General features: G+C 39.4%; 1 protein-coding gene across 1 annotated transcript in view; it reads left to right on the top strand.

Moving 5' to 3' along the window:
- DNAAF11 (dynein axonemal assembly factor 11) overlaps positions 1-26,328 on the top strand; it is a 122,154-nt gene that overhangs the window by 38,947 nt on the left and 56,879 nt on the right. Inside the window, exons 9-11 of the mRNA XM_027132489.1 lie at positions 3,010-3,079; positions 3,775-3,870; positions 26,220-26,305. Of these exons, the coding sequence (XP_026988290.1) occupies positions 3,010-3,079; positions 3,775-3,870; positions 26,220-26,305 (252 nt within the window). The remainder of the gene's footprint in view (positions 1-3,009; positions 3,080-3,774; positions 3,871-26,219; positions 26,306-26,328) is intronic.

Here is a 26,328-nt window from a genome sequence, read left to right as displayed (position 1 = left end):
CTCCTTGAAGATTCCAGGTCCTGGCTCACTTCCTGTGTCCTGCTGATGATTTCAGGATCCACGTTCAGGACCTTTCTGCTTCTCCAGCCCTTTCAGACCCACCGAGGCCCCAGTACTTTTGTCCTTGTGCCTCCCTCTGCCTGTATCACTCTCACGCTAGGTGTCCTCATGCCCTTCAGGCCTCTGTTCAGATGTCACTTTATTATAGAGGCCTCTCTGCCTCACCATCCAGTATAGACCAGTACCACCCCTGCCTCAGCACATCCTTCCACCTCTCCCTGCTTTTTTATTTCTACCTGACAAACTCTCAATTTACCTGTATTTTGAAACATGTGTAGTTGAGGCAGAAACTTTTATTTTTTTGTTCCTACCTCTTTATGTCTCTAACACCTAAAACAGTGCCTGACACCCGTTAGGAGCTCAGTAAGTACAGGAGTAAATGGATGAATGAATGAATGATTTTGACGATGGAATCAATGAACATTTACATTCATGAGTTGTAATAAAGGCATTTCTATTTTTGAGGGATTTTATTACATGCTCTATCTCATTTAACTTCTCAGTAACCCAGTGGCATAGGAGAGATTGTTATCCTGGGATTACCCAAGGAGGGTGAGTCTTGTGAAAGTAAACATGGTAATTGGAGAAGCCAGAATGTGAACCCTCAGTCTTAGGTCCAACTTTGTTTCTTTAATTGTGATAAAATACACATAACTTAAAATTCACCATTTCAACCCTTTCAATTGTACAACTCAGTGGCATTCAGTAAATTCACAATGTTGTGACACCATTACCACTATCTACTTCCAGGAAATTTTCTCACACATAAGGAAATCCCGTACCCCGTAAGCAGTCACTCTTCATTTCCCCCCTTCACCTGGCAACCACTCATCTGCTTTCTGTCTCCATAGTTTGCCCATTCTGGGTATTTCATATAAATGAATCAGATCTGGCCTTTGTGTCTGGTTTCTTTCACTCAGTATAATGTCTTCAGGGTTCATCCATGTTGTAGCATATTCATGGCTGAATAATATTCCATTGAATGGAGAGACCACCTTTTTGTTTATCCGTTCACCCACTGACGGGCACTTGGGGTGTGTCCATCTTTGGCCGGCGTGAATGGGGGCCGGCTCTCAGTGCAGCCCTCCCTCATCACACTCAGCTGCGTCTCCCACGCCTCCAACAGCCCTTCTGCCCACTTGCTGCCAGGTCACCTGCCTTTAAGAAGCGCTGCCTTCCATTCCAGCCCTCCTCCAGCTGACTGCATGTTCTCTGTTGCTCCAACTCCCTGAGCTTCCCTTTCTGCTGTTTTTCAGTTAAACATTCCCTTTTTCATCCTTTTAAGTCCTTTCCATTTTTAGGCCTTATTCCTGGAGTTCAGTGAATGTGTACCTCTTTCTCCTTTTAGCTCGATTAGCTACTTAACATTAATCCTCAGATGAAAACTTTCCTCATTTCCCCATGCATGTACCTTTTCAAGGACTGGTGATATTTCTCCTGTCTAAGTAGAAAAATCCTTCCATTCGCATGATTCTGTCCAAACTATTACACTAAAATTCCTTGTTATCTTCACTGGCACATGGATGTATGCATGAAAGTTCATGCATTCGTGTATACTTCCTGCTTCTATTCCTTCCAATAGCTGTAGAATGCCTGCTACATGCCACGCACTGGGAGACTGTAACCAGCCTGTTCTGAATACAGTCCCTGCTCTCCTGGGTTTACGGCCCAGTGGGGATGGCAGACAATACATAGGCAGGCATCTAATAGGTAATTACAAAGGGAGAAGAGTGCCGTACGGGAAAAGGACAGAGTTCAGGGATGGAGAACAATGGCGTGTGTAGTCTGGTAGTTGGCGGTGTAGGGGATGGCTGGAGAAAAAGGGAAAGCCAGGGACGTGAGCACTGAAAATTGAAGGATAAGATGTAGCGAGCTCTACGAAGGACTGGTAGAAGATTATTTTAGGCAGAGGAGAACAGCACATGCAAAACCCTTGTAGGTCGGGGCAGAGGAACTTTAGGCGGCCCTAAGCACGAAAAAGAATCTGTAATCCATAGTTAAAGTGGTAGATAATAAACATGAAGTTGTAGGAAAACCTGACTCTACTTTTAATTATTTTAATTTTTCATTAATTGTAACAATGCTTTATTACCACTAACTATGTACTAGGCATGGTGCACGTGTCTTCTTAGCAATCTTAGGGGATAGGCACTATTTGTATCCTCATTTTACAGGTGAGGAAACAGAGGCTTAGAAAGGTTAAGGAATGTGATCCAGGGTAATAAAGCAGGAAGGGGAAGGTGGAGTCAGTCCTCACAAGCCTGGTGGCTAAAACCTGAGCCTGTCACCCCTGTATCGTCCTACCTGCCATGATGTTTGTGATTTTTGAATCATCGCTGCATTTTCAAATATTTTAACATGTATAAAAATAATCATTTGGCCAAACTTCTTATTTTAACGAGTGATGTGGAATCTAAACCTTTCCTCTGCTCGCGAAGTGTAGAACAATTGCCCCCAGTCCTGAGGTCACTGCCATAGAGGGAGAGAGCTGGGCTTGCTGGGCAGGATGGGCTTGCGGAGCCAGTCTTCCGGGAGAGGTAGGATGGGGCAGCTGCAGAACAGCTGCAGGGAATCGAGAGCCCTAAGGGCGCAGGAGCTTAGTGGATTCAGCATTCCTGGCTATTCAAGTCAGCCTTAGGGGCTTAAAATAAAATATTCATGAAGGAGCATGGCAAGCCGTTCTCTGCAAACCTCTGGTGTTTCAGGCCGCAGATATTTTGGGGTAAGGGGCAATCAATGCCAAGTGTACTTGTGGGTCTAAAAATGAAATTGCTGATATGTTGAATTTCCGGCGGTCTGGGCATGAATTTAAGATGAATATTCTAAGACCTGTTTAGCATGGAAATTGTAAACTTTCTTCACTTAAAATGGTCCCTCAAGTGGGACTTTGTATTTACACTTCTTTAAATGGTTTTGAAAATTATAACACTCGGTTGTTGAATTTTGAAGGTATATGGACACCTCTTTAATCGATGTTGATGTACAACCAACTTACGTGCGAGTGATGGTCAAGGGAAAGGTAAGTGTAACCTTTGGGCTGTCCCCGTTTCAGAAGCTCAGCCTTGAATCAAACTAGCTTGCCTCAAAACAGATTTAAGTGATTTTAAAATAGAAAAAGAGAAACCCAGTCAGAGTGCTGTTTTTTTAGACACATGATTTTAAATGATGGGAGTGGTATGATAAAATTTGTATTTTTAACCTGTGTTTGTTTTGTTAGTACTTTTTTCAGAGCTGATAAGATGGTCATGTATGGGTAGCCTATGCTTGAAGTTATATTTAAATAATGTACCCATTTAAAATAATGCACCCATTTAAAATTGTCAGTGATTTCATTCACAGCAACTGTAACTTTATCACTTTTGAAATAGTAGTTTTTGCTGATTCTGAGCTTTCATATCAGTTAGCTTGAAGACATTAAAATGGAAATGTGTTGATGTTTTATGACAAGAAGTTTTATCTATAAATCCTTTATCAGCCATGTTCTCATAAATGGACCAGTCACGATCTGTGACTAACTGTTCCTCAGACAATTAATTAAAATTCGTAAAATCGTTCATGCATATCAAGCATTGACCATATTTTATTTTTTCCCTAATAAGCCTAAGCAGATTTTTTAAATAAATGGTGAATCTTAAATTTGTAATGAAAACACCTCTTAAAGTAACCCCCTCGTGTAATACGCACTCACTCTCCACACTTCCTGTTTGCTTTCAGCCATTTCAGCTTGTCCTTCCTGCAGAAGTCAAACCTGACAGCAGCTCTGCTAAAAGAGCTCAGACAACAGGGCATCTGGTGGTCTACATGCCCAAGGTAGGTAGCCTCATTTGTTCAAACCTCAAGTTCCTAGAGGAACGTGGCCTGCCAGGGCTCCTGATGACTTGTGATCGAGGTCTTTTGGGCTGAGAGAGCCAGAAAATGTACTTGGACCAGCTCAGGTAGGAGAACAAAGGCCTGTGAGAAGGGAGAGCTGGGACCGGGGCGCTGTGACTGTTGTAACTCCTCCTACCTCCAGTTCCTGCCTCCCAGCCTTCCTACCTGGCAGAACAGAGTGTGGAGGAGGGGTGCGTAGATCACAGGCGCCATGAGCATGCCCCGCACATGGTAATCAGTACTTTCCTTACCAATAACTTTGAAAGGAGATGTAGTAGGCCTTGGGTCTCTTAAAAAAAGTGTGGTTGAATTCCAAATATTGAGCTTACTAAGATTCGTGACTTTGGGCAAGTTATTAACCTGGTTCTGGGCCTCTTTTTCCTAATATCGCTTTTAAGAAAGATAATACACATAAAATTCATAGCATAGTGAGCACTTATTGATGCCATCATTGTTGCTCTTTATATTATTTTTATGATATGGACTAGATAGTATTTTTTTTTTTTTTAAAGAAGATGTTGGGGGTAGGAGTGTATTTATTTATTTATCTTTGCTGTGTTGGGTCTTCGTTTCTGTGCGAGGGCTTTCTCTAGTTGCGGCGAGTGGGGGCCACTCTTCGTCGCGGTGCGTGGGCCTCTCACTATCGTGGCCTCTCTTGTTGCGGAGCACAGGCTCCAGACGCGCAGGCTCAGTAGTTGTGGCTCACGGGCCTAGTTGCTCCGCGGCATGTGGGATCCTCCTAGACCAGGGCTCGAACCCGTGTCCCCTGCATTAGCAGGCAGATTCTCAACCACTGCGCCACCAGGGAAGCCCAAGATAGTATTTTAAACTAAAACTCTTTCTTGTCTTTTATTTGGGAGGAGAAGTGTTGTATATGTATTTTTTTCAGTTTTTTTTAATTGAAGTATAATTGATTTACAATATTGCGCTAGTTTCAGGAATACAGCAAAGTGTTCTGTTTTTTGTTTTGGGGTTTTTTTTGCAGATTACATTTCAGTGTAGGTTATTATAAGATAACGAATATAATTCTCTGTGTTTTGTAGTAAATCCCTGCTGCTTATCTATTTTATGGATAGTAATTTTTATCTGTTAATCACATCCTCCTAATTTGTCCCTCCCCCTCCCTCTTATGCTTGGTAAGTCAGACAGAGAAAGACAATACTATAAGATATCACTTATATGTAGAATCTAAAAAATAATGCAAATGAATCTGTATACAGCACAGGAACAGACTCACAGACATAGAGAACAAAACTATATGTGCACTTTTGATATGGCTGACTTCTAATGACTGGTAGTGTTCCCTCCGCTGACTTTCAGACTCTAACTTTGATCTCAGAGCTGAATGTCTGAGACAGAAGCTGTTTAGAAGCCTGAACAGACTTAACATGGATAGATGACAATCCTGAAAAAACTTAAGGAAATAAAACTTAAAAAAAAATCATCTGTCTATATGGACTATTCCGATTCCTCAATACAGGCTCTGTGAATGAGTTAGGATGTTTTGTGCTGCAAGCTGCAGAAACTCCAAACAGAATTGGCTTTAACTGGAAAGAAGTGTTTCAACTCTTGTAACAAGATACGGAAGGTTGGGAGGGCCCAGTCAGGGGAGGGTCAGGCCCTTTCTGATATGTTAGCTCTGTACTCAGACCTGCTTCCTTCTTGACATGAGCACTTCCTTCTTGACATGAGTTACATGAGTAACTGGGGTGACTTGCTTTTGTGTTCTTACCTTGCACAAAAATGGAAAGACAAAGAATCAGAGAAAGACCAGAGAGAGGACCTCTCCCATCGCCATGGAATAAAAGCTCCTCTGGACTGATCTGGCTAATTTAGCTGAAGAGGCTAACAAATCCTGAGGAGCTTAACCCTGGACAATGAAACCAATCTCTGGCCAAACAGATGGTAGTCCTTTCTTCGTTCCTATTATTTTATGTTTGGTTACTGTTATCTCATCTCATGAGCTAGGGGTAGGGTCAGCTTTGCCCCAGTCACTCAGGTTTCAAAGGGGAAGAGTAGATAAACCAGTCAACGTGGGGTTCTCCTTGTGAGAAAGAAAAGGGACCTGGGGGACACAAAGATTATAAACTTGATTAACCAATAAGGTTTCTATAATGGTTTAATAATCCTTCATTTTCCCAAAGCCAGTTTTGTAACAGATTATGAGTAATCAGTTATGTATTTTTACTCTGAGGTAATAAGACAGCAAATACAATTTGTTGTCAAGCAATAAAACAACAAACACAACGGGAAGAATCGCATTGTCCTTGTTGACTACAACAAATTAAGGAAATGCTTCTATGCCAGTTAGAATATCCTATAGGGAAATCTAAGCGATAACTCAATTACCTCAGTGTTTCGACAGAGACATTTGAATGACACTGCGATCAGCATTCTCCTTTCTTTTTTTTTTGAAATTTCCATTCTAACTGAAAAGCCAAAGATTAAATGGTAACTGCTATGTTCCTAAAAGGAAATCAAGACGTATGATTTGCGTACCTTTTACAGGGTGCCAGGCAGTTGATCAGAAGACCTCTGCTATCTCTGCTTATGAATCTTTTAAATGAATACAACATTCTATTTCCGTTATCCTTTTTGTCTTTATATCTGTTTAAATCTTCATGTTAAATATACATAAAAAGTATAAAAAATGGCTTATTAAAGAAAAGGCATTTTAGAAGTGTTTGGTTGAAGATGAGATAATTTACATAGAAAGAATCAGAATGGTTCTTTTTTTTTCTTAATAAGAAACTATGTATAACATTTTTTCCTTTGAGGTATATACTTTTTTAAGATTTTAGACTACTGTCTAAAAGTAACATGGATGTGAAGCTATCTCTATCATTATTCCTTTTAATTATTAAATTATTAATTATTAATTTATTTACTTTTATCATTTCTTTTATATACCTCTGTCATTATTCCTCCTAAAAGGTAGCTATTTCTTGCCCTGAATTAGTTGTTTTTGACTCATGAGTTAGGTATTTGTAAGGACTGTAAAGCTCAAAGAACAAAAGCTTTTTCTTAAAAATTAAATTTAAAAAGTCATCAAAAGTTAAAAAATAAAATTCTAACTTCACTTATGCTTACTATTAAAAATATGTGTTACTAAAAGTTAACATCTTCATAATTCCTATTGATTGAAACAATTGAAGTACCGAAGTTTCATCCACTGAGTCGTTTTGTGTGTCTAGGCTTCTACCTTACTGTGGCATTGTCCCTGTCTGACTTGCGTTATAACGACTGAGGCATCTTCTTGGAATTTTAAAGCATTTTGTAAAGATCAGGTAGACACTGAGGTATACTTTTGTTTCTTTCACAGAACAGTGTGGTCAATATGTTAAGTGATAACTTAGTACTTCAGGAAATATCTAATATAGTCCTTAGTAGTTTATAATACTTGGATACTCTAAATTAATGAAAAGAAGATCAAATTTGCTGTTTAGTTTTTCCTTCTTTGTGATAGCATTTGTAAAGAATACTTGTGAAAAGCTAATCTGTTTGATGTCTGTGCTGTGATGATTATATTGTTTATCTGTGGAAATTCAGTGATTAACTTTGTATACATTTTTTCAAGGACACAATTTGTAATGGAATCCACAAAGTGCTCAAATATTTCTTATTCTACATTTCATTCAGTATTTTGTCATGGATGTCAAATGGATCCTTTTCCCTTCCCTACCCCTAAATGAAGCCGGATCTATACAGACTGGGTGCCGATAAATAGGCAAGTTTCGTTAAGTCTGTTCCCTGTCACGGGTCATGGCTAGATGTTCTGTTGCTGAGCTGCTGGTGGGTTCTCCCAGCTCAGCTCCACATCCCAGGGACTTTCATCTCATGCTAGCTCTACAATACCAGATGCTTTCCAACATCTGCCACCAAGTCTGTAATCTGTGGGTTGATAGAATACACAGATATCACAATCCTTGCCATTCCCTGCAGAATTCCTGTCTCCATCTGCCATCTTTGTAACGTAACTCGCGAGTACCACATCTCCCAGGCCATCTCCTCCACCGTGATTTCAAGGGTTGATGTCTTGGCTAGAAGTGGCAGGTGGGGTAGTGGTTGCAAAGGTACTCTGGCTTTCTCAGAAAGTGGCATTAGGGAATAGAAGTTCCCTAATTGGTAAGTCAGACAGAGAAAGACAATACTATAAGATATCACTTATATGTAGAATCTAAAAAATAATGCAGGAAAGTAGGAAACATTCTGTGTTTCATGAGGCTTTTCTCAATCCTGCTCCACTTGTCAGTGGCATTTCTCTCTAGCTTCCGGCACTGTTGTATTCATTAGTCTTAGCTTTTGGGATTGATGTAGAGTCTCAGTCTCCAGTGCCTTTTATTACATTAGATGTATCCAGTCAAGAAACATGGACCTATGGGTGTCACCTGTCTACCAGAAATTCACTATTCTTCTTTGTTCAGCACAGCAGCCAAATGATCATTTTATAGTATATGTAAATCAGACCAAGTCTTGTTTTCTAGTCATTCAGAGTTAAAAGCAAAATCCCCTGATAACCTCCACCTGCCATTATCTCTCTGACGTTATCTTCTACGACTTTACCCTCTGATCATTCCAGCCACCTTGGCCTCCTTACTATTTCACAAATGTGACAAGCATCCTCCTACCCCAGGGCCTTTGCACGTACTGTTCACTCTGCTGGAATGCCCTTCTCCCAGATATCCTCATGATTTGTTCTCTCCCTTCTTTCAGTTTTTTTTTTTTTTTCTTAAGTGTTATTTTACCATGGGGTCTTTCCTGATCCCGATATTTTAAAAGTTTCCCCTTCCCCATCCCAGTACTCTTTATCCCCTGTTCCTGCTGTATTTTTCTTCATAGAATGTATCACCACTGGACAGTCCATGTATTTAATTGTTTATTTCTTTGTCTATCTCCCTCCCTCAACAAAAATTTAAGCTTCATGAAAGTAGGGACTTTTGTCTGTTCTTGTTACTACTGTGTCACTGGCACCTAGAACAGAAACTGGCAAAGAGTAGGTATTCAATAAATTTTTGTTGAACAAGTGAATGCATTAAATGCATCTTTAAAATACATTTTAATATTTAGAACACGAATCTCCCCTAATTCCTCTCCTCCCTCCTCAACCATTTCCTCATTGTTTTTCCATGTGTATTATTCCAGGTTAACTTTCAAATAATTTTATCAAATTCTGCCTCCAGAAATGCCATTTGAATTTTTATTGCTATTACCATTTAGAGAGAGTGAAAAGAGATGATTAAAGTAATGGGCTCTGGAGCCAGAGAACCTGGGTTAAATCCTGATACTTCTGCTCAGCAGCTGTGTGACCTTGAGCAAATTATTAATCCCTCTGTGCTGTGCCTCAGACTCCTTGTCCATAAAGTGATATTAATGATCATTCATACCTCAAAAGGTTGTTTTGAGGACTATATAAATTAATGTGTAAAGCACCTAGATGAGCACTTGGGACACAATACACACTGCATTCATGTTACTATTAATTAATATTATCCATTACTAGTAATCAGTATTGTCAAGTTAATCAATATTAATTCCTATTAGTAAATATTTTTATTACTGAGTTGCATTGAATTTATAGATTGTTGTGGGAATGAATTGATATATCTACATAATCGAATCTGCACTACAATAATGTATTGTAGTGTCCAATGATGTAGTGTCCTAATGATGAAAAATCTGAAAGAGAAATAGAGGATACACTCCCATTTACCATTGCAACAAAAAGAATAAAATACCTAGGAATAAACCTACCTAAGGAGACAAAAGACCTGTATGCAGAAAACTATAAGACAGTGTTGAAAGAAATTAAAGATGATACAAACAGATGAAGAGATATACCACGTTCTTGGATTGGAAGAATCAACATTGTGAAAATGACTCTACTACCCAAAGCAATCTACAGATTCAATGCAATCCCTATCAAACTGCCAATGGCATTTTTCAGAGAGCTAGAACCAAAAATTTCACAATTTGTATGGAAACACAAAAAACCCTGAACAGCCAAAGCAATCTTGAGAAAGAAAAACGGAGCTGGAGGAATCAGGCTCCCAGACTTCAGACTATACTACAAAGATGCAGTAATCAAGATAGTATGGTACTGGCACAAAAACAGAAATATAGATCAATGGAACAAGCTAGAAAGCCCAGAGATAAACCCATGCACAGATGGTCACCTTACCTTTGATAAAGGAGGCGAGAATATACAATGGAAAAAAGACAGCCTCTTCGATAAATGGTGCTGGGAAAACTGGACAGCTATATGTAAAAGAATGAAATTAGAACACTCCCTAACACCATACACAAAAATAAACTCAAAACGGATTAAAAACCTAAAGGTAAGGCCAAACACTATCAAACTCTTAGAGGAAAACATAGGCCAAACACTCTCTGACATAAATCACAGCAAGATCCCTTTGACCCATCTCCTAGAGAAAGGGAAATAAAACCAAAAATAAACAAATGTGTCCTAATGAAACTTAAAAGCTTTTGCACAGCAAAGGAAACCATAAACAAGAAGAAAAGACAACTCTTAGAATGGGAGAAAATATTTGCAAACGAAGCAACTGACAAAGGATTGATCTCCAAAATATACAAGCAGCTCATGCAGCTCAATAACAAAAAACCAAACAACCGAATCCAAAAATGGGCAGAAGACCTAAATAGACATTTCTCCAAAGAAGATATACAGATTGCCAACAAACACGTGAAAGGATGCTCAATATCACTACTCATCATAGAAATGCAAATCAAAACTACAATGAGGTATCACCTCACACCAGTCAGAATGGCCATCATCAAAAAATCTACAAACAATAAATGCTGGAGAGGGTGTGGAGGAAAGGGAACCCTCTGGCACTGTTGGTGGGAATGTAAGTTGATACAGCCACTATGGAGAACAGTATGGAGGTTCCTTAAAAAACTAAAAATAGAACTACCATGCGACCCAACAATCCCACTACTGGGCATATACCCTGAGAAAACCATAACTCAAAAAGAGTCATGTACCACAATGTTCATTGCAGCACTGTTTACAATAGCCAGGACATGGAAGCAACCTAAGTGTCCATTGACAGATGAATGGATAAAGAAGATGTGGTACGTATATACAATGGAATCTTACTCAGCCATAAAAAGAAACAAAATTGAGTTATTTGTAGTGGATGGACACAGAGTCTGTCATACAGAGTGAAGTAAGTCAGAACAAGAAAAACAAGAAAAACAAGAAAAGAACAAGAAAAACAAATACCGTATGCTAACACGTATGTATGGAATCTAAAAAAAAAAAGGTTCTGAAGAACCTAGGGGCAGGACAGGAATAAAGACACAGATGTAGGGAATGGACTTGAGGACATGGCAAGGGGGAACAGTAAGCCGGGATGAAGTGAGAGAGTAGCATGGACATATATACACTACCAAATGTAAAATAGCTAGCTAGTGGGAAGCAGATGCATAGCACAGGGAGATCAACTTGGTGTTTTGTGACCACCTAGAGGGGTAGTATAGGGAGAGTGGGAGGGAGATGCAAGAGGGAGGAGATATGGGGATGTATGTATATGTATAGCTGTTTCACTTTGTGATACAGCAGAAACTAACACAACATTGTAAAGAATAATACTCCAATAAAGATGTTAATAAAAAAAATAAAGAAAAAGGAAAAAGAAAATGATATTTGGCAGGAATCAAAGGGAAATTTTAGAAAACTTGGCAATTCTAAATAGGGTCCAAGAGGACATAGCAAGTGTAAAAATAGAGAATGGAGACAAGTAAGAATGCAACAAGATGGGGGCAAAGGCAATAGTTAGAGATAAACAGGTGCTGAATGAGATAAGGAAGAACAAAATGGAAACTAGCACTGAAGTAGCAGAATTAAAGTCTGCAATGGCGATTAAATAGAAGGAATGACATGGGAAACAAAGCAAATGTGGAAAATAGCTTGAAGAGCCTTCCTAAAATGTAGCTAAAGGACAAGAGCTAAAAACTATGCAAGATATTATAAATATAGAGCACTTAGATGAAAGTGTAATCGAAGAATTAGTTATGGTCACACCAACAAAATGAGAACAATTTTAGAAGTCATAACTTTTTTGAGCTTAAAAACATAAGAATTAGAATATTCAGATCAAAAGCAATTAACGAGTTCTAAGTAAAATTACCGAAAACAGACCAATGTCAGAATTCCTTCATTACAAGGATAAATATCCTATAACTTTTCAGAAGGTGCAAAGAGGTGTTACCCACAAAGGAAATATTTAAAATTAAAAATCACCACCACCACCACCAGCAACAAAAAACATCCTCCTGGCCTCAAAATTCTCTCCAATAAAAAATGTCAAAAGAAAATAGAAAAAAAAAATAAAAGCATGAAAAGATCATCTCCACATACTGTCACCATCACATCTTTCCTTGCTCAGCCTCTGTGGCCGTCCTGATTCTATGATGAACTGTCTGTGATCTAACCAAACTCTCCAGATGTGTGTTGCCTCCTATTTCCCCTTGCCTTTGAAGGACCATTTTTCCCCCTCTGACAATTCTCTCTTCTCTCTACTTCTTCACTGAATTTTCTGCTATACATCTTACATTTGAAAACATGCTGTAACATCTCCCTTCTTCAAAATAAAAACATTCCCCTCTACTTACTGCTCTGACCTGCTTCACAGCGAAACTCTTAAAGCAGACATCTATATCTTCTGTTCCAATTCTTTTCTCATAATCTCTAAAAGCAACTCCAATTAGGTGTTCACCTCTTTTCCAGGCTCCCCATCATGGAAGCATCTCTTTTTTTTTTTTAATTTTTTTATTTTTGCGGTACGCAGGCCTCTCGCTGCTGTGGCCTCTCCCGTTGCAGAGCACAGGCTTGTAGGTAGATAGGTAGGTAGGTAGAGAGAGAGAGAGAGAGAGAGGGAGATAGAGAATCTTTTTTCAAAGTACCCAGCCCACCGTGAAAATTAAACGAGGTGCTCAGAGAGACTTGAGTGGGATTCCAGTAGAAACCTAGTCGGTATTTTGGAATCTGGTTATACCATGTTCCTACTCTTCCGCCTCGAGGGAAACTTGAGAGTCCCACGGTTGTTGCAGAGACTAAATTGTGAGATGCAGACTCACGTTTGAACTGTAAAACACTTCCTAAATTTGCAGCCTCCCAGAAGAAGAAGCCTCCATAGGGAGATGAGTACAGTGGTTTATTTGGGGAGTATGGGGGTGCTGGTCATGGAGTAGGGAAGGAAAGGCAGTCGAGACAAAGTGTCAGCAGCCCCAGCGGGAAAGCTCTAGGAGACAGTGCAAAACACGTGCTTCAGAATAACTCAGCGGTGATGGAACTGGGATAGTAGTAACCAACCGCTGAGAATATTTGCTCGATGGCTGTTCCCTGCTGCAGGGTGTGGGGAATGAGGTAATGTGAACTCGCCAGCACTTCTGAACTGTCGCTGGCCTAGAACAAACAAGAATGATCGTGAACATTTTCATGTACATGGAGGATATTTCCCACTCAGACTATCTCTAGTAAGATTCTAAAAGGATATTTTCTTTTCTTTTAAAACATCATCATCATTCTTGATGTTTGTCCTAACCTAATAAAATATCATTTGCAATCTTAGGCTGTGTGTGTGTATGATCCTCCATGGGGAACTGTCAAATAAGATTGCACTTTACAAGTATAAAAGAATTTTGAAGGAACCGTTTGATAGTTAGATTTTTTTCTCCTTTTATTTCAAAGCCATGAAACTGTCTTGTGCAACTGTCAATATTGATTTTACATATGAATGTCAGTAATTGCACCTTTAAAATTTTTCCTCAGACAGCTTGGGTATCTTTGGAATCAAAGCCAGTATTCTTATCCTTCTTATTTTTCTGATCAATTTTTCAAAAATTTAAATTTTCTTTGCTACCAATTATGTCTTTATTTGACATAGAATATACTTCAAAAATGTTTGACTTATCCAGGTATTTTTATCTGTTCAAAGATTTTTAAATAATTTATATATTTTCTAATTGTGGATTAATGACCTTTTTTAAAGAGAAAAAAAGAGCTTGTTTTCTTTAAAGGAATAGTTTTGTTTAACAGGCTCAGTGAATTATGTGCCTTTCTTAGTGAAGTCAATCAGAACAGTTAACAAATCATGAAGTTGTTAAAATGTCAGCAGTAAATTTGGGTATAAATACTAACTTCCTCTAATGCCAGAGGAAAATAAAGAAGTCTTATTGATTCCAAAGTTTTATATTAATAGTATTCCTTTGCAGGAATCTGAGCTTTGCATGTTTAACTGTTCAACACCAGTATTATGGATAATTAACTAATAAATATGAACACCAGAAATATGTAAGAAGGTGGATAATTTTCAAGTGCCCCAGTTCTTCTAAAGGTGACTTAAGTATTGCTAGGCAGTCGTCTATGTCATTTGTGGGGCAGGGCCTCACTGAAGGGCACTGTTCAGCCAGTAACTGACACACCTCCCCTCCCCTCCAGATCACACAACGGGCTTATGTCAAGACAGGTTGCTATCTAATGGGCTTAGAGAGTTTGGAAGTTTTATGAAGGAAAAAAAAGTGGAGACGTTTTTAGAAATTACTGATGAAGCATGAGTGAAGACATTAAATGTGTATACTTAAGCAAAATGATGGTGGAGGAAAAACATGCTGCATCCATAAATAAACTATGTGGGAGTTACTAACCAGATGAGGGAATGATTTAGCATGCTTGGCCTGCCACACCATGGAAATAAGGTGGTAGAACTCAGAAATGGAAAACTTCCTGCAAAATTCTGAAAACTTTAGACAATTAATGAATTATTAATCAATTAAAATATTCAATTTATGAAAGATTTATTAAGTACCTAGTATGAATAAAGCACTGTGAAAATTACTGTGGAAACGAAAAATAAATGATAGGTCCTGTCTCCTTGTTGAAGCCACTGTCACCGCCGCAAACCCAGACCTGCCCATGCCCCAGTTTCTAAGTCCCAGTTTCAAACAGACTCAGACACTTGTTGAGTAGTTTCTCATTCTTCTGCTTAAACTTGAAATTATGTTACTAACTCAGAGACTACTGTCACAGTCATAGCTGCTTGGATTTTCTATGGTTCCCTAAATCTCTCCTCCACTAGTTGGACCCAGCACCAACAGAGCCCAGCATGCATGAAGCTGCAGCCCACGGAACTCCTGTCTCTTCCCCATTTGTAGACAGAATAGGCAGGAATAAGCATCTCCAGGGGTCTTTGCTCTTAGTTCTAATCTGTTGCCATTCATTCATTCATTCACTCATTCAAATATTCCATGTATTTTAATGAGTACCTACTATGTGCTAGGCACCTATGGTAGGGTCTTGGAAATGCAAAAAAAAAGGAAGATGTGTACTGAATGTGGAAGGAAGATGTGACACCTAAAGATATCCTTTTGCAGGTTAGGACTGAGGCTGTGATATCTTCCTGCTATGTCACGTTGAACTGAAGACCTAATGAGGGCTTCTCATTCCCCAGTCCCCGTTACATCCCTCACCCATGAGTCCTTGGCTACTGAGACACTGTCATCTTCCTAAAGTATTAGTCTAAAAGTCTATAATCTTATAGAAATAGCTTTAATTATTTTGAATAAGATTTCGAAAAGATTCCAAAAGTTATTATTTTCCTTGGAAGAAGTAGTGAAGGTGGTACAAGAAGAAAACAATGTGATTTATACAACTTAGATTAAAACGTGAAAATTGGAAAAGTGTGAGTGGGGAGAACAAACGTATAAATATTTTCTATTTCACAACCCCCAAATATATATATTACGCTTTATTCATGTTAACATTTAATATAAATGTTTTTAGGGAAACTGAGTAGAATTAAATAAAAATAGGTAAATTACAAAGTATTACAGAAAATAAATGCAAACAAAAGTCAGTACAGTTACATGGAATTGGAAAGCATGTGGAAGGAAACATAAAAAAAAAATCTGTAAGAAGGTAATTGATGTAAAATCAGTTACACCATACAGTTTACAAGAATCTAAAAGACACAGGAAATGTATAAAGAAAAGAATGCATAAAGCCCTATTAGCTGAATGCAAGCAAAATTAAAGTAGTTATGACAAAATTAATATCAGAGATGACAAAATTTAAAGCACAAAAGCATTTAATGGAACAGGATTATTCTATAGTAACAAAAAATAATATAAAATAAAGATCCACTGTCTTATATTTATTAGATGTACATTATTTAAGTGTTTAAAATATAAGTTCTTGTAAACATAGGGAAAATCAACAGAATCAGCTCTACTGGAAGATTTATGACCAGTTTCTGTCTTTGATATGATCAACAAAATGTAGGACCATTTATTATTTGAATAATATAATTAAGATCATTTAAAAACTTCATAATTAACAAAACCCTATGAAAAGTTTACTTTAATTTCCAAATGAAAAATTATAGAAATTACATTTAATTACAAGTCAATAGAAATAAAATTGTGTATGAAATAGGGTAAACCAACAAATAAAATTGGAAAATTCAAAATACTGTCCTAAAATGCGATTAAACCACAGAAGGAATAAAAAATATATATTACTTGGAAAGTTAAAAATGTAAACATTAGCAAACTATACAGGCTTTAGAATCAAAGACCCTTTACATGCAGCTGCCAACTGACAAACCAATTTGTAATTGGCGTGACTAATTTAAAGTGGTTAAGTGAACCCATGATTTCCTTCTGCAGATCTTTTTGCCTCACAGTCTTTCCTGTCTCAGAAAATGGCACCATCATCTCCCCAGCTGGCCAAGTCAAAGACTAGGAGGCATCCCTGACATATCTCTGACCCTCACAACCTACATCTTGTTGGCACTACTGCCCAAATGTACCCTGAATCCAGTCACTTGTCACCATCTCCCTCTTCACTCCTGTCCAAGCCAGTGTCATCGCCCAACCAGACCACCTCTGATGCCCTCTCCCTGTTTTCCCTGATTCTGTTCTTTCCACCCTTTCTTTCTCCATGCAGAAGCCAAAGTGATATTTTAAACACATAAATCAGTTCATTTTATTCTGCTTAAAGCCCACCAATGGCTTCCCGTTGCACTTGGAGCGATATTCACATTTCCTTGTTGTGGCCCTGAAGGCTCCGTACGAGCTGGCATCTGCCTGCATTTCTAGCATCTTCTTCTTCCACTTTCCTCTTCTCATTATGGCCCAGACTTGGCTTTTTTTTCTTTCCTGGAGCACAATAGCCTCACTTCCCACCACAGGACTTTTGTACTTGTTGGTTTTTTTCTTGCTAAGTGCACTCTGCCCACTTTTTCTTTTCACGCCTGTCTCCTTTGTATCACACAGGTGGTACAAAGTGCCTCCTTTAAACAGGCACTTTTCCTGATCATCAGTGCTAACGTGGCCAGCTACATTCCGTCAGTCATCTTTCTCGGTTATATTACCTGGCTTATTGTTATGACAGTATTTATCACTGTAAGAAACGATCTGATTTGTTCAGTTTTGTATGGTTTGTCTTCGCCATCTAAGTGTAAGGTTCATGATCATAGAGACCTTGATTCATCCAGTGTCTGGAATAGTACCTGTCTTCTAGATACCAAATAAATATTAGTTGAAGAATGAAACCCCAAAACTACTTATCACGGCTTGTGTTTTTTGGACATTTTTCCCAGCCAATCACTTGCTTATTATTTTTAATTCAGTAAGAAAATGAAGTTTTTAGATTTATTGCTAATATGAATTATTTTATTTCTATTTGGATTCTTGCTTCCTATCTCATGTCCGTGAAATCTTTAGATTCATAGATATTCTCTTTTGTTTTATTCTAGGGGCTTTATCATTTTAGCTTTTTTACCTTTAGGTCTATGATCCATTTCAAATTAATTTTTATATAAGATTGGGAGATATTGGTTAATTAGGAAAATATCAGGTTGTCATCTTATTTCACATCTTATACCAAAATAAATTTCATATGGATTAAAGAATTAAATATTATTTTAAAATATTTTAGAAAGAAATAAAAGTATGCTGTATACCTGAAACTAATATGATATTATAAATCAACTATACTTCAATAAAAATAAATATATAAGTGGAGATAAGGTAAATATTTACTTTTATTCTCTGCAGAGATTGGCTAACAATGGCAGAAATCACGAAGGAAAAGCAATAGTTTTGGTTACTTTAACCAAAGCTGTATGTCAAAAACCACCATTCATAAACATTTATTGTTCATTTATATTTCATCCATTTATTCATTCATTGAACAAATAATTTTTGAGGGCCTGTCATGTACCCAGCACAGAAATTCTTCCTGGGGTTTACATTTTAGTGGCAGGAAAACAGACAGTAAACTAATAAACAAGACAATATACAGTTTTTCAAATGCTGACATGTCCCATTGCCGAGGAAAAACACCACAAAAGACCAAAGAAGATATAATATCAGTATTACATATAAATTCATGAAAGTGTTTCAGAAAAATACCAAACCCCAATAGAAAAGAGGTAAATCACAGTTACAAAAGAAGCACAAAAACGTCTATGGTATTAGAGTTCCCTCAGTCTCATGGCCTCCTTGTTTAAATAATTTAACAATACGTAGATAATGTGTTTACAGGACAAAATTCCAAAGTATTAAGTTTACAAGTAAAGCAAACATCCTTTCCATCCCTCTTCCCCAGCTATTTGGTTCCCCTTTCCAGAACCGCTACCAGTTTTCTAGCAAAACAATCAATAAAATTCCATGCCTGTGAAGGTTCAACAGTACTCTAATAAAGTGCTAGAGGAAATAGAGGATGATGTAATCTTTTCGAAAATAAAATTGTCAACATATATCAAGCTTAAGAAGTACTTTATGACTTAATAATTCTAATTTTTTACTCTCCTAATAAAATGGATATATGATAGCAATTAATGTATACAGGTAGACACCTTAGTATAATTATGAGACATTGTAAACCATCTAAATATCTAAAATCAGTCCATTAAATGACTGTGTGTAATTATACAATTATTATCTCTCATCTATAGATCAAAGTATATCATTTTAGTGATGATGAGGGATGTTTCATCAGTGCAGTGACCATGCTTTTCTGGTTCACCGTAGCATCATAGCTCCTGGTCCTGTTCCTGGGATGTTATAGGCATCCCATAAATGTGGGTTGTATACATGAATTGCATCCAGAACGGCTAGAAGCCGTGGGATCAGCTAAAACTGTTTTCAAAACTTGCCTGGGGCTCCCCTGGTGGCGCAGTGGTTGAGAGTCCGCCTGCCGATGCACGACATGGGTTCATGCCCCGGTCCGAGAAGATCCCACATGCTGCGGAGCGGCTGGGCCCGTGAGCCATGGCCGCTGAGCCTGCGCGTCCGGAGCCTGTGCTCCGCAACGGGAGAGGCCACAACAGTGAGAGGCACGCGTACGGCAAAAAAACAAAAAAAAAAACTTGCCTGATCCTAAGAATCACCTGGAGAGAGTTTGTTCAAAACACTAGATTCCCAGGCCACTATCTGCATAGTCTAATTAGGTGATGTGGAAACGTGTATTTTAACAAGCACCCCGCAGTTTGAGAGCATGGAGTAAATCAATAAGTATCTAATAGAAAATCAGGAAACACTTAAGTATTGAAAATTATGTATACAGGAAATTTACGCAGGAATTTATATGAGGAATTCAGGAAATGTACTGCATAGGTAGCAGAAGATCTGAGATGCCAAAGAAGGGAGAGTAAGACCACCTTGAAATTTGTAACATTACAGGCCACCACCACTCCCAGGACAGAGGGAGGAGGTGATGTTGGCAGAAACCACACCCTAGGGTCCCCTGGAAGAAGCCAGACCTGCAGCAGGTGCCTTGGGCAGCCACAGGGTAGACTCTGCCACTGCTGGAGAAGTTGCTCACGTGAATAGAGATCATGGGAGAAGCACCCGAAGTCTCTCTTTCTTGGTCCCCCTGCCTCCCGCCAATGCTTCCCATTGGCCAAGCCCAGCTGGAAGCCAGATGACATGGGAAGCTTGATAACGAACGAAGCCTGCAGGGTTCCATCTCCCTGTAACAAACAGAACAGGGCCAGAAATGGATAGGACGACGAACAGGCTCAAAACCTGTACTGTGAGTTTGGCACCGTGGCACACCCTCATTAAACTACTGGACTGGAGAGGGTAAAAGCCAATTCATAAATCTTGAATCTATTTAAGCAGAATCTCCCTTTAATTTTCATGTTAACATTCGTGTTCCTCCATGCTGGGGCAGCTGTGGATAATGGATTTTACTTCATGCAAATGTCCCCTTTGACAAGGATGTATAGGTACTCGGTGATCTTGAATGCAGAGTTCAAAACCTACCTCATGAGAGTCAGTGGGCAGCTAGAGAAATATGCATATATCTGGAGTCTGTAGGTGAATGAAAGCCCCAAAGAACAGCTAAATTAGCCAACAGTTTACGAGTGTTCTTACGATCAGTTTGCTGGCCATTACACACATTTAGACAGTTTCCTAACAGGATTGTATGTCATTAGTATTTTCAGAGTAGAGTTGGGGTGGGGGAGAACTTGACTATAATAGTTGAAAAAGAAATAAAATTATATTTTTATCTAGTGAGGAAAGAGACATTTTCAAAAGCCGTCACTCCACTGGACTTAGTATTTTTGTTAACATCATGCACTTCGGCTAATGAAAATAGGAAGTGCGTTTAGAATGTTGCTCTTTCAGCTGAGATGAATACCTATGTCACTGAAAAAAAATACTGCAAAAGTCTCCATCACCTCTTGTGCAAAGTCCAAACACCTTAAAGTCTCCCAAGATCTGACCTCTGCCTAGTTCTTCAGCCTTATTTCTAGCTATTATCCGCCTAATATCCGGTGCTCGTTTATGTGGTCATTTACCTTCCAGTCTTTGTTTATGCTTTTTTCTCTCTCTGGAATGTTCTTAATTCCTTATATAATCTTCATCTCATAATCTCCATCTTCTGGCAAATTCCCAATTATTCTTTAAAATTCACATCAAATATCATATCCTTAGTAAGTCTTCTTTGATCACTGCTCCCCACGCTGCCCAGTCTGACTCCCTCCCTTGGGCTTCTGTAGAGTCTGTGCATATTTCTATCAATTGCACTTTCTTAGTGTTTTGGTTTTTTTGTTGGTTTTTTTTTTTTGCGGTATGCGAGTCTCTCACTGCTGTGGCCTCTCCCGTTGCGGAGCACAGGCTCCGGACGGGCAGGCTCAGCGGCCATGGCTCACGGGCCCAGCCGCTCCATGGCATGTGGGATCTTCCCGGACCAAGGCACAAACTCGTGTCCCCTGCATCAGCAGGAGGACTCTCAACCACTGCGCCCCCAGGGAAGCCCTCTTAGTGTATTTTAATTGCTTTTGTGTCTTTATTCCTCATGAGATGACCAGGGATAATTTTTAAATCTATCATTCCATATCTATTGCTCAGTCCTATGCTTGGTGCATAATAGATACTCAGTAAATATTTCTTTGAGAAGATTTAATGAAGGTAATTGTTGAAACTGTGATACAAAACGAAAATCCAAGAGAAAGAGAAATTTACCTCACATTGTCCTGAATACTATTATTTAAGAAGCAAGGGGAAATTCACAAGAAAAAGTTAAAAGGTCAATTGTTTACATTTTCTTTTGTAACAAATATCTTCCATTGTATTCCATTTTCTTTGTCCATTCACTCTTTTAACTTCCCACTAGCAAGTCTTCATCTGAAATGGAGGGATTGTTTACATATTCTTATTTAACTTCATGTAAATAACTATTAAGCTAAACCCTGGAAAATCACGGTTTTCTAGGTCAAAAATAGTCAGGGGGCTTCCCTGCTGGTCCAGTGGTTAAGAATTCTCCTGCCAATGCAGGGGACACAGGTTCGAGCCCTGGTCTGGGAAGATCCCACATGCCGCCGAGCAACTAAGCCCGTGCGCCACAGCTACTGAGCCTGTGCTCTAGAGGCCGCGAGCCACAGCTACTGAGCCCGTGTGCCACAACTACTGAGCCCGTGCACCTAGAGCCCGTGCTCCGAAACAATAGAAGCCACCACAATGAGAAGCCCACACACCGCGATGAAGAGTAGCCCCCGCTTGCCACAACTAGAGAAAGCCCACACACAGCAACAAAGACCCAACGCAGCCAAAAATAAAAAATAATAAAAATAAATTAATTATAAAATAAAATTTTTTAGGGCTTCCCTGGTGGCGCAGTGGTTGAGAGTCCACCTGCCGATGCAGGGGACACGGGTTCATGCCCCGGTCCGGGAAGATCCCACGTGCAGCAGAGCGGCTGCGCCTGTGAGCCATGGCCTCTGAGCCTGCGCGTCCGGAGCCTGTGCTCCGCAACGGGAGAGGCCACAGCAGTGAGAGGCCTGCGTACCGCAAAAAAAAAAAAAAAAAAAAAATTTTAAACCTATAAAAAATAGTCAGATGTTGGTAATTTCTATGGTTCAACCTAAAAATAAGGATTAGGAGGTAGGTCTCTCTCCCTCACGTCTGTTTACTGTATTCTTACACAGCTCACGTAGGTAGTCTGGATTTCTTGGCATTAGTAACTTTTATGGTTGGTAAAGCAGCCACGTACACGTTAAGGTAAATGTAGATGGTCTCAGTGTAGGCTGCTACCCCAGGGAGGTAAAGGAACTCCATCCCACGGTGCTATTTGAACCAAGGCTGGAAAACCAGCTCTCACGAAAGCCTTTTGAAGGGTCATTTGCCTTCTGAACTAAAGGGGACTCAATTCCTACCTCCATGTTCACTCCCAACTTTCAATTGCATGAATCTATGCGTTAAAATAACCTAATATTATTAAAATGTTAATTTGTACCTTTGTGCCTATCCCACAATTGAACTTCCAAGCAGTTGCTTACATTTCCCTCTATGGATTCAGGAAACTATTTGCTCCACTTTGTCTAATTTACTAAACATATTTTGGCCCTTACACCTTTCCTATTAGTCACCCCTAAACACACTTTGTACAAGTGAATAGGAAGTTTGATGTTAATGAGCATCGTTTTCTAGAGGAAGAGTAGCACTAGGCTGCAGGTATAGAGGGAAACCACATGTTACTATTTCAGTACCTTGGAATTCTGAACTTTGGTCCCTACTTGGGAAAATTAGATCTCTTATCAGAAGAGTTCTTCCTGCTATTCATATAAATATTGTTGTTAAGATGAATTTTGGTGTCAATATGAATGCTGGTGTTAATACTTTTTTTACTGCTGATTTCTTAATTCCCCCTAACTTTTAAACTTAAAAGAACATTTGAAACTAAATGAGCTGAAAATATCTTTTAAAAATAAGCAACACATTGAGATTCTGGTACATAGCAAATTCCTGGTGAAGAAAAGTTCCAAATTTGTGATTCTATTTGCATTTCCATAAACACAGAGAATCTTTGTCTAAGCTTATTATGGGACAAATAGCAGTGTTAGAGATGGGGTGTTGTAAGACTCTAATTATGCGTGTGCTCCCATTCTGATTAGCGCATTTATAGCACGAAGCAATACAAAACTTGTGCTTTCGGCTCAAAAGCCTTTTTTCTTGAAGTTGACATTTTCATGAATTTTAAGTAACATTGGTCTCATTTAATGTAATTAAAATATTAAAAAATAAAAAAGCTCTCAGATGCCACTGCTCCCCAAGAAGCAGACCCTGAGATGGAGGTGCGCTTGCAGAACATTTGCTGGGGAGCAGCCTGGGGATCCACACCTGTGGGAGGGGAGGAAGCAGGACTGGGAAAGGGGAGAAGCTGAGCTGCGTTGCTGGCCTGACAGAGGCCCCAGCCACTGCCTGCCCAAGCTCTGTGGCTCACGTGGTCCTTTAGATAAGTCGTCCCGAGTTGGGCTAAGGGAGCAGCCTACACCCCACATTGATCAGAGAGATTGAAACATAGGCTCCGGATTCTCACGCTCAGTTCCAGGTCCCAGGCATGTCAAGGAAGGAGCAGAGAGTTCCAGAACTGAAAAGGCCATGTGGTCAAGGACCTCGGATAAATTAGGGGTAACTGGTATGGATGGATGACCTTCACTCCCAAAGAAGAGTTGGGCAGCCCACGCATAGGTTTGGGGCTCACTCTGGTCATGTTCCCATCTCTCTGGCTTGGTCAGTAGAAATTAAAATTACTTAAAAATGAAATAAAATGAAAACTTTAGTGTCTCGGTTACACTAACAGCATTGCGAGTGCTCTGGGGCCCTGTGTTGGACAGCCCGAAACGTTTCCATCATTGCAGAAAATTCTCCTGGACAGCACTGCTCCCCGACAGCCTGCCGCCATGCCTCTCGGAGGGAGGTCCTGCTGACCCCACTCACCCCCGAGACACCCCAGGAGGAAGGTGCCAGCTTTCATTACCCCAACGCCTACTACCGCCCTCTGCTCCCTCAACTGCAAGGCATCTCTGTTTAGTCTCCTCAACTCTGTCTTTCCTTGCCCTCATATTTGACATTAATGTGGCTTAATAAACCAGAACTGGCATCGATAGAAACTGAAAAGCATTTCCATTTCTTTATGGATAGGCCAGGAACATGGGGGAAATAGTTGTACCCATCACACTAGTTCAATCAGAGAAAAGAAAAAAAAAAACAACGTTTAAGTTTTCACTTTAAAATAGCATAAACCTTCCTACCCTGGCACATGAACATCCAAAAATGTAACATCATGGGCCAGCAAGAAATGAATGGAAAGCAGTAAAATTGGCATGAAATAGACTTTAAAACATAGCAAATACATCATTTCGGAATTAGCTGCCTCCAAAGCAAACCTCGTTTGATGATAAAAACATGCTTCACTGAGCGATCCTTTCCATGAGTCACCTCCTCTAATTATCCAGTGAACACTGCATTGGTGGCTTCCATTGCTCGCTCTTCCATGGTTTCCTTCTACATGTTTTTGTTATGCAGAATATACCTTTTAAAAGATGTTTCTGAACAAACTCTTCCAGCCTTGAAACTTCCTGTGTTTGGTACATGAGGCATTTGTTGTTGTTTTTTTCTCTTCTGGAGTCTCAGCAAAAGTCTGGCCATCACACAAACCATTGGTCATGCTTAAAGGTATTTTCCCTAGTCGGGTGTTCAATACATGATTGAAAGGGTGGTGTTTAAGCAGACCTTTCCTTGCTGCATTGCACGTAGGCCCTCCCATAAGGTCTGTGGGAAGGGACTGAACTAAATCACACATACACACACAGATTGAATTTTTATAAAATATGATGGAAAAATATACAACCGCAGTATCTAAAACAACGGTTGCTTGTACCACTGCATAGGAGACGGATTGCCATCAAGGGCAATAAGAACACTCACCTCCCCAGATTTGATGCTATAGTCCCCCCAGACAAGGATGCCTTGCTTCATTTGCTCAGTCACCGTCCATGTATTGAAGCATACATGTGATAAACAATGGGCTAGGCTTTCTGGGGTTCTGACCAATGGCATCACTACTCTTGCGCTTTGAGGCCATTATGTAAACTAAGGGTTACCTGAACCCGAGCACAGTTGATCTGATAACCAAGGCAGCTACTAAGTGACTAAGGAACTGGTGGGATACACTGGACAAAGGGATGATTCACATCACATTCTGGGCAGGGCGGAGCAGGATGGTGCAAGATTTCATCATGCTGCTCAGAACGGCCCACAGTTTTAAACATATGAATTGTTTATTTCTGGAATTTCCATTTAATATTTTCAGACTGTTGACCATGGGTAACTGAAACCGAGGAAAGAGAAGCCTTAAAGTGCTTCCTTTAATTGAAAAGGTGAAAGTTCCTGACTTAATAAGGAAAGAAAGAAAAGCATATGCTGAGGTTATTAAGATCTGCAGTATGAACGAATCTTCTACCCATGAAATTGTGAGGAAGGAAAAAGAAATTCATGCTGGTTTTGCCACCGTACCTCAAATTGCAAAACTTATGGCCACAGTGAGTGATAGGTGCTTAGTTAAGATGGAAAAGGTATTAAATCTGAACAATTTTGTAACATGTATTACAGTATATTGCAATAATTGTTCTGCTTTATCACTAGTTATTGTTTTTAGTATTTTACTGTGCCTAATTTATAAATTAAACTTCATCACAGGTATGTGTGTAAAGGAAAAAACATACTATATACAGGGTTTGGTACTATCTGTGGTTTCAGGCATGCACTGGGGGTCTTAGCACGCATCCCCATGGATACAGGGCGACTATTGGAGCTTTCTCATGCCCCATGTAGGGGCTTAAAGTCAGACTCTTTCATGGAATATGTAGTGGAAATTAAAATGTTTTAGCATTTAAAAATATATAGTGTATATTTTTGAAGATGTATCAGAGAGAATGTATCACTAACTATGTCCTGTGTTTTTGTTTTAGGTGGGCGAGATAATCACAGGTTGTCAAGGAACATCAAAGCCAGTGAAAAGCACGCCGGACAGCAGCAGGGAGAAGACGAACAAAAGGTGCCCTCCCCTCAGCCCGTCTT

The sequence above is a fragment of the Aethalodelphis obliquidens genome, unplaced genomic scaffold (genome assembly GCF_003676395.1).
Source record: "Aethalodelphis obliquidens isolate GAN/ISIS:26980383/991018 unplaced genomic scaffold, ASM367639v1 scaffold41, whole genome shotgun sequence".
Taxonomy (NCBI): Eukaryota; Metazoa; Chordata; class Mammalia; order Artiodactyla; family Delphinidae; genus Aethalodelphis; species Aethalodelphis obliquidens.
Note: the sequence above shows the minus strand (reverse complement) of the source record. Positions and strands in the feature narration are given on the sequence as shown.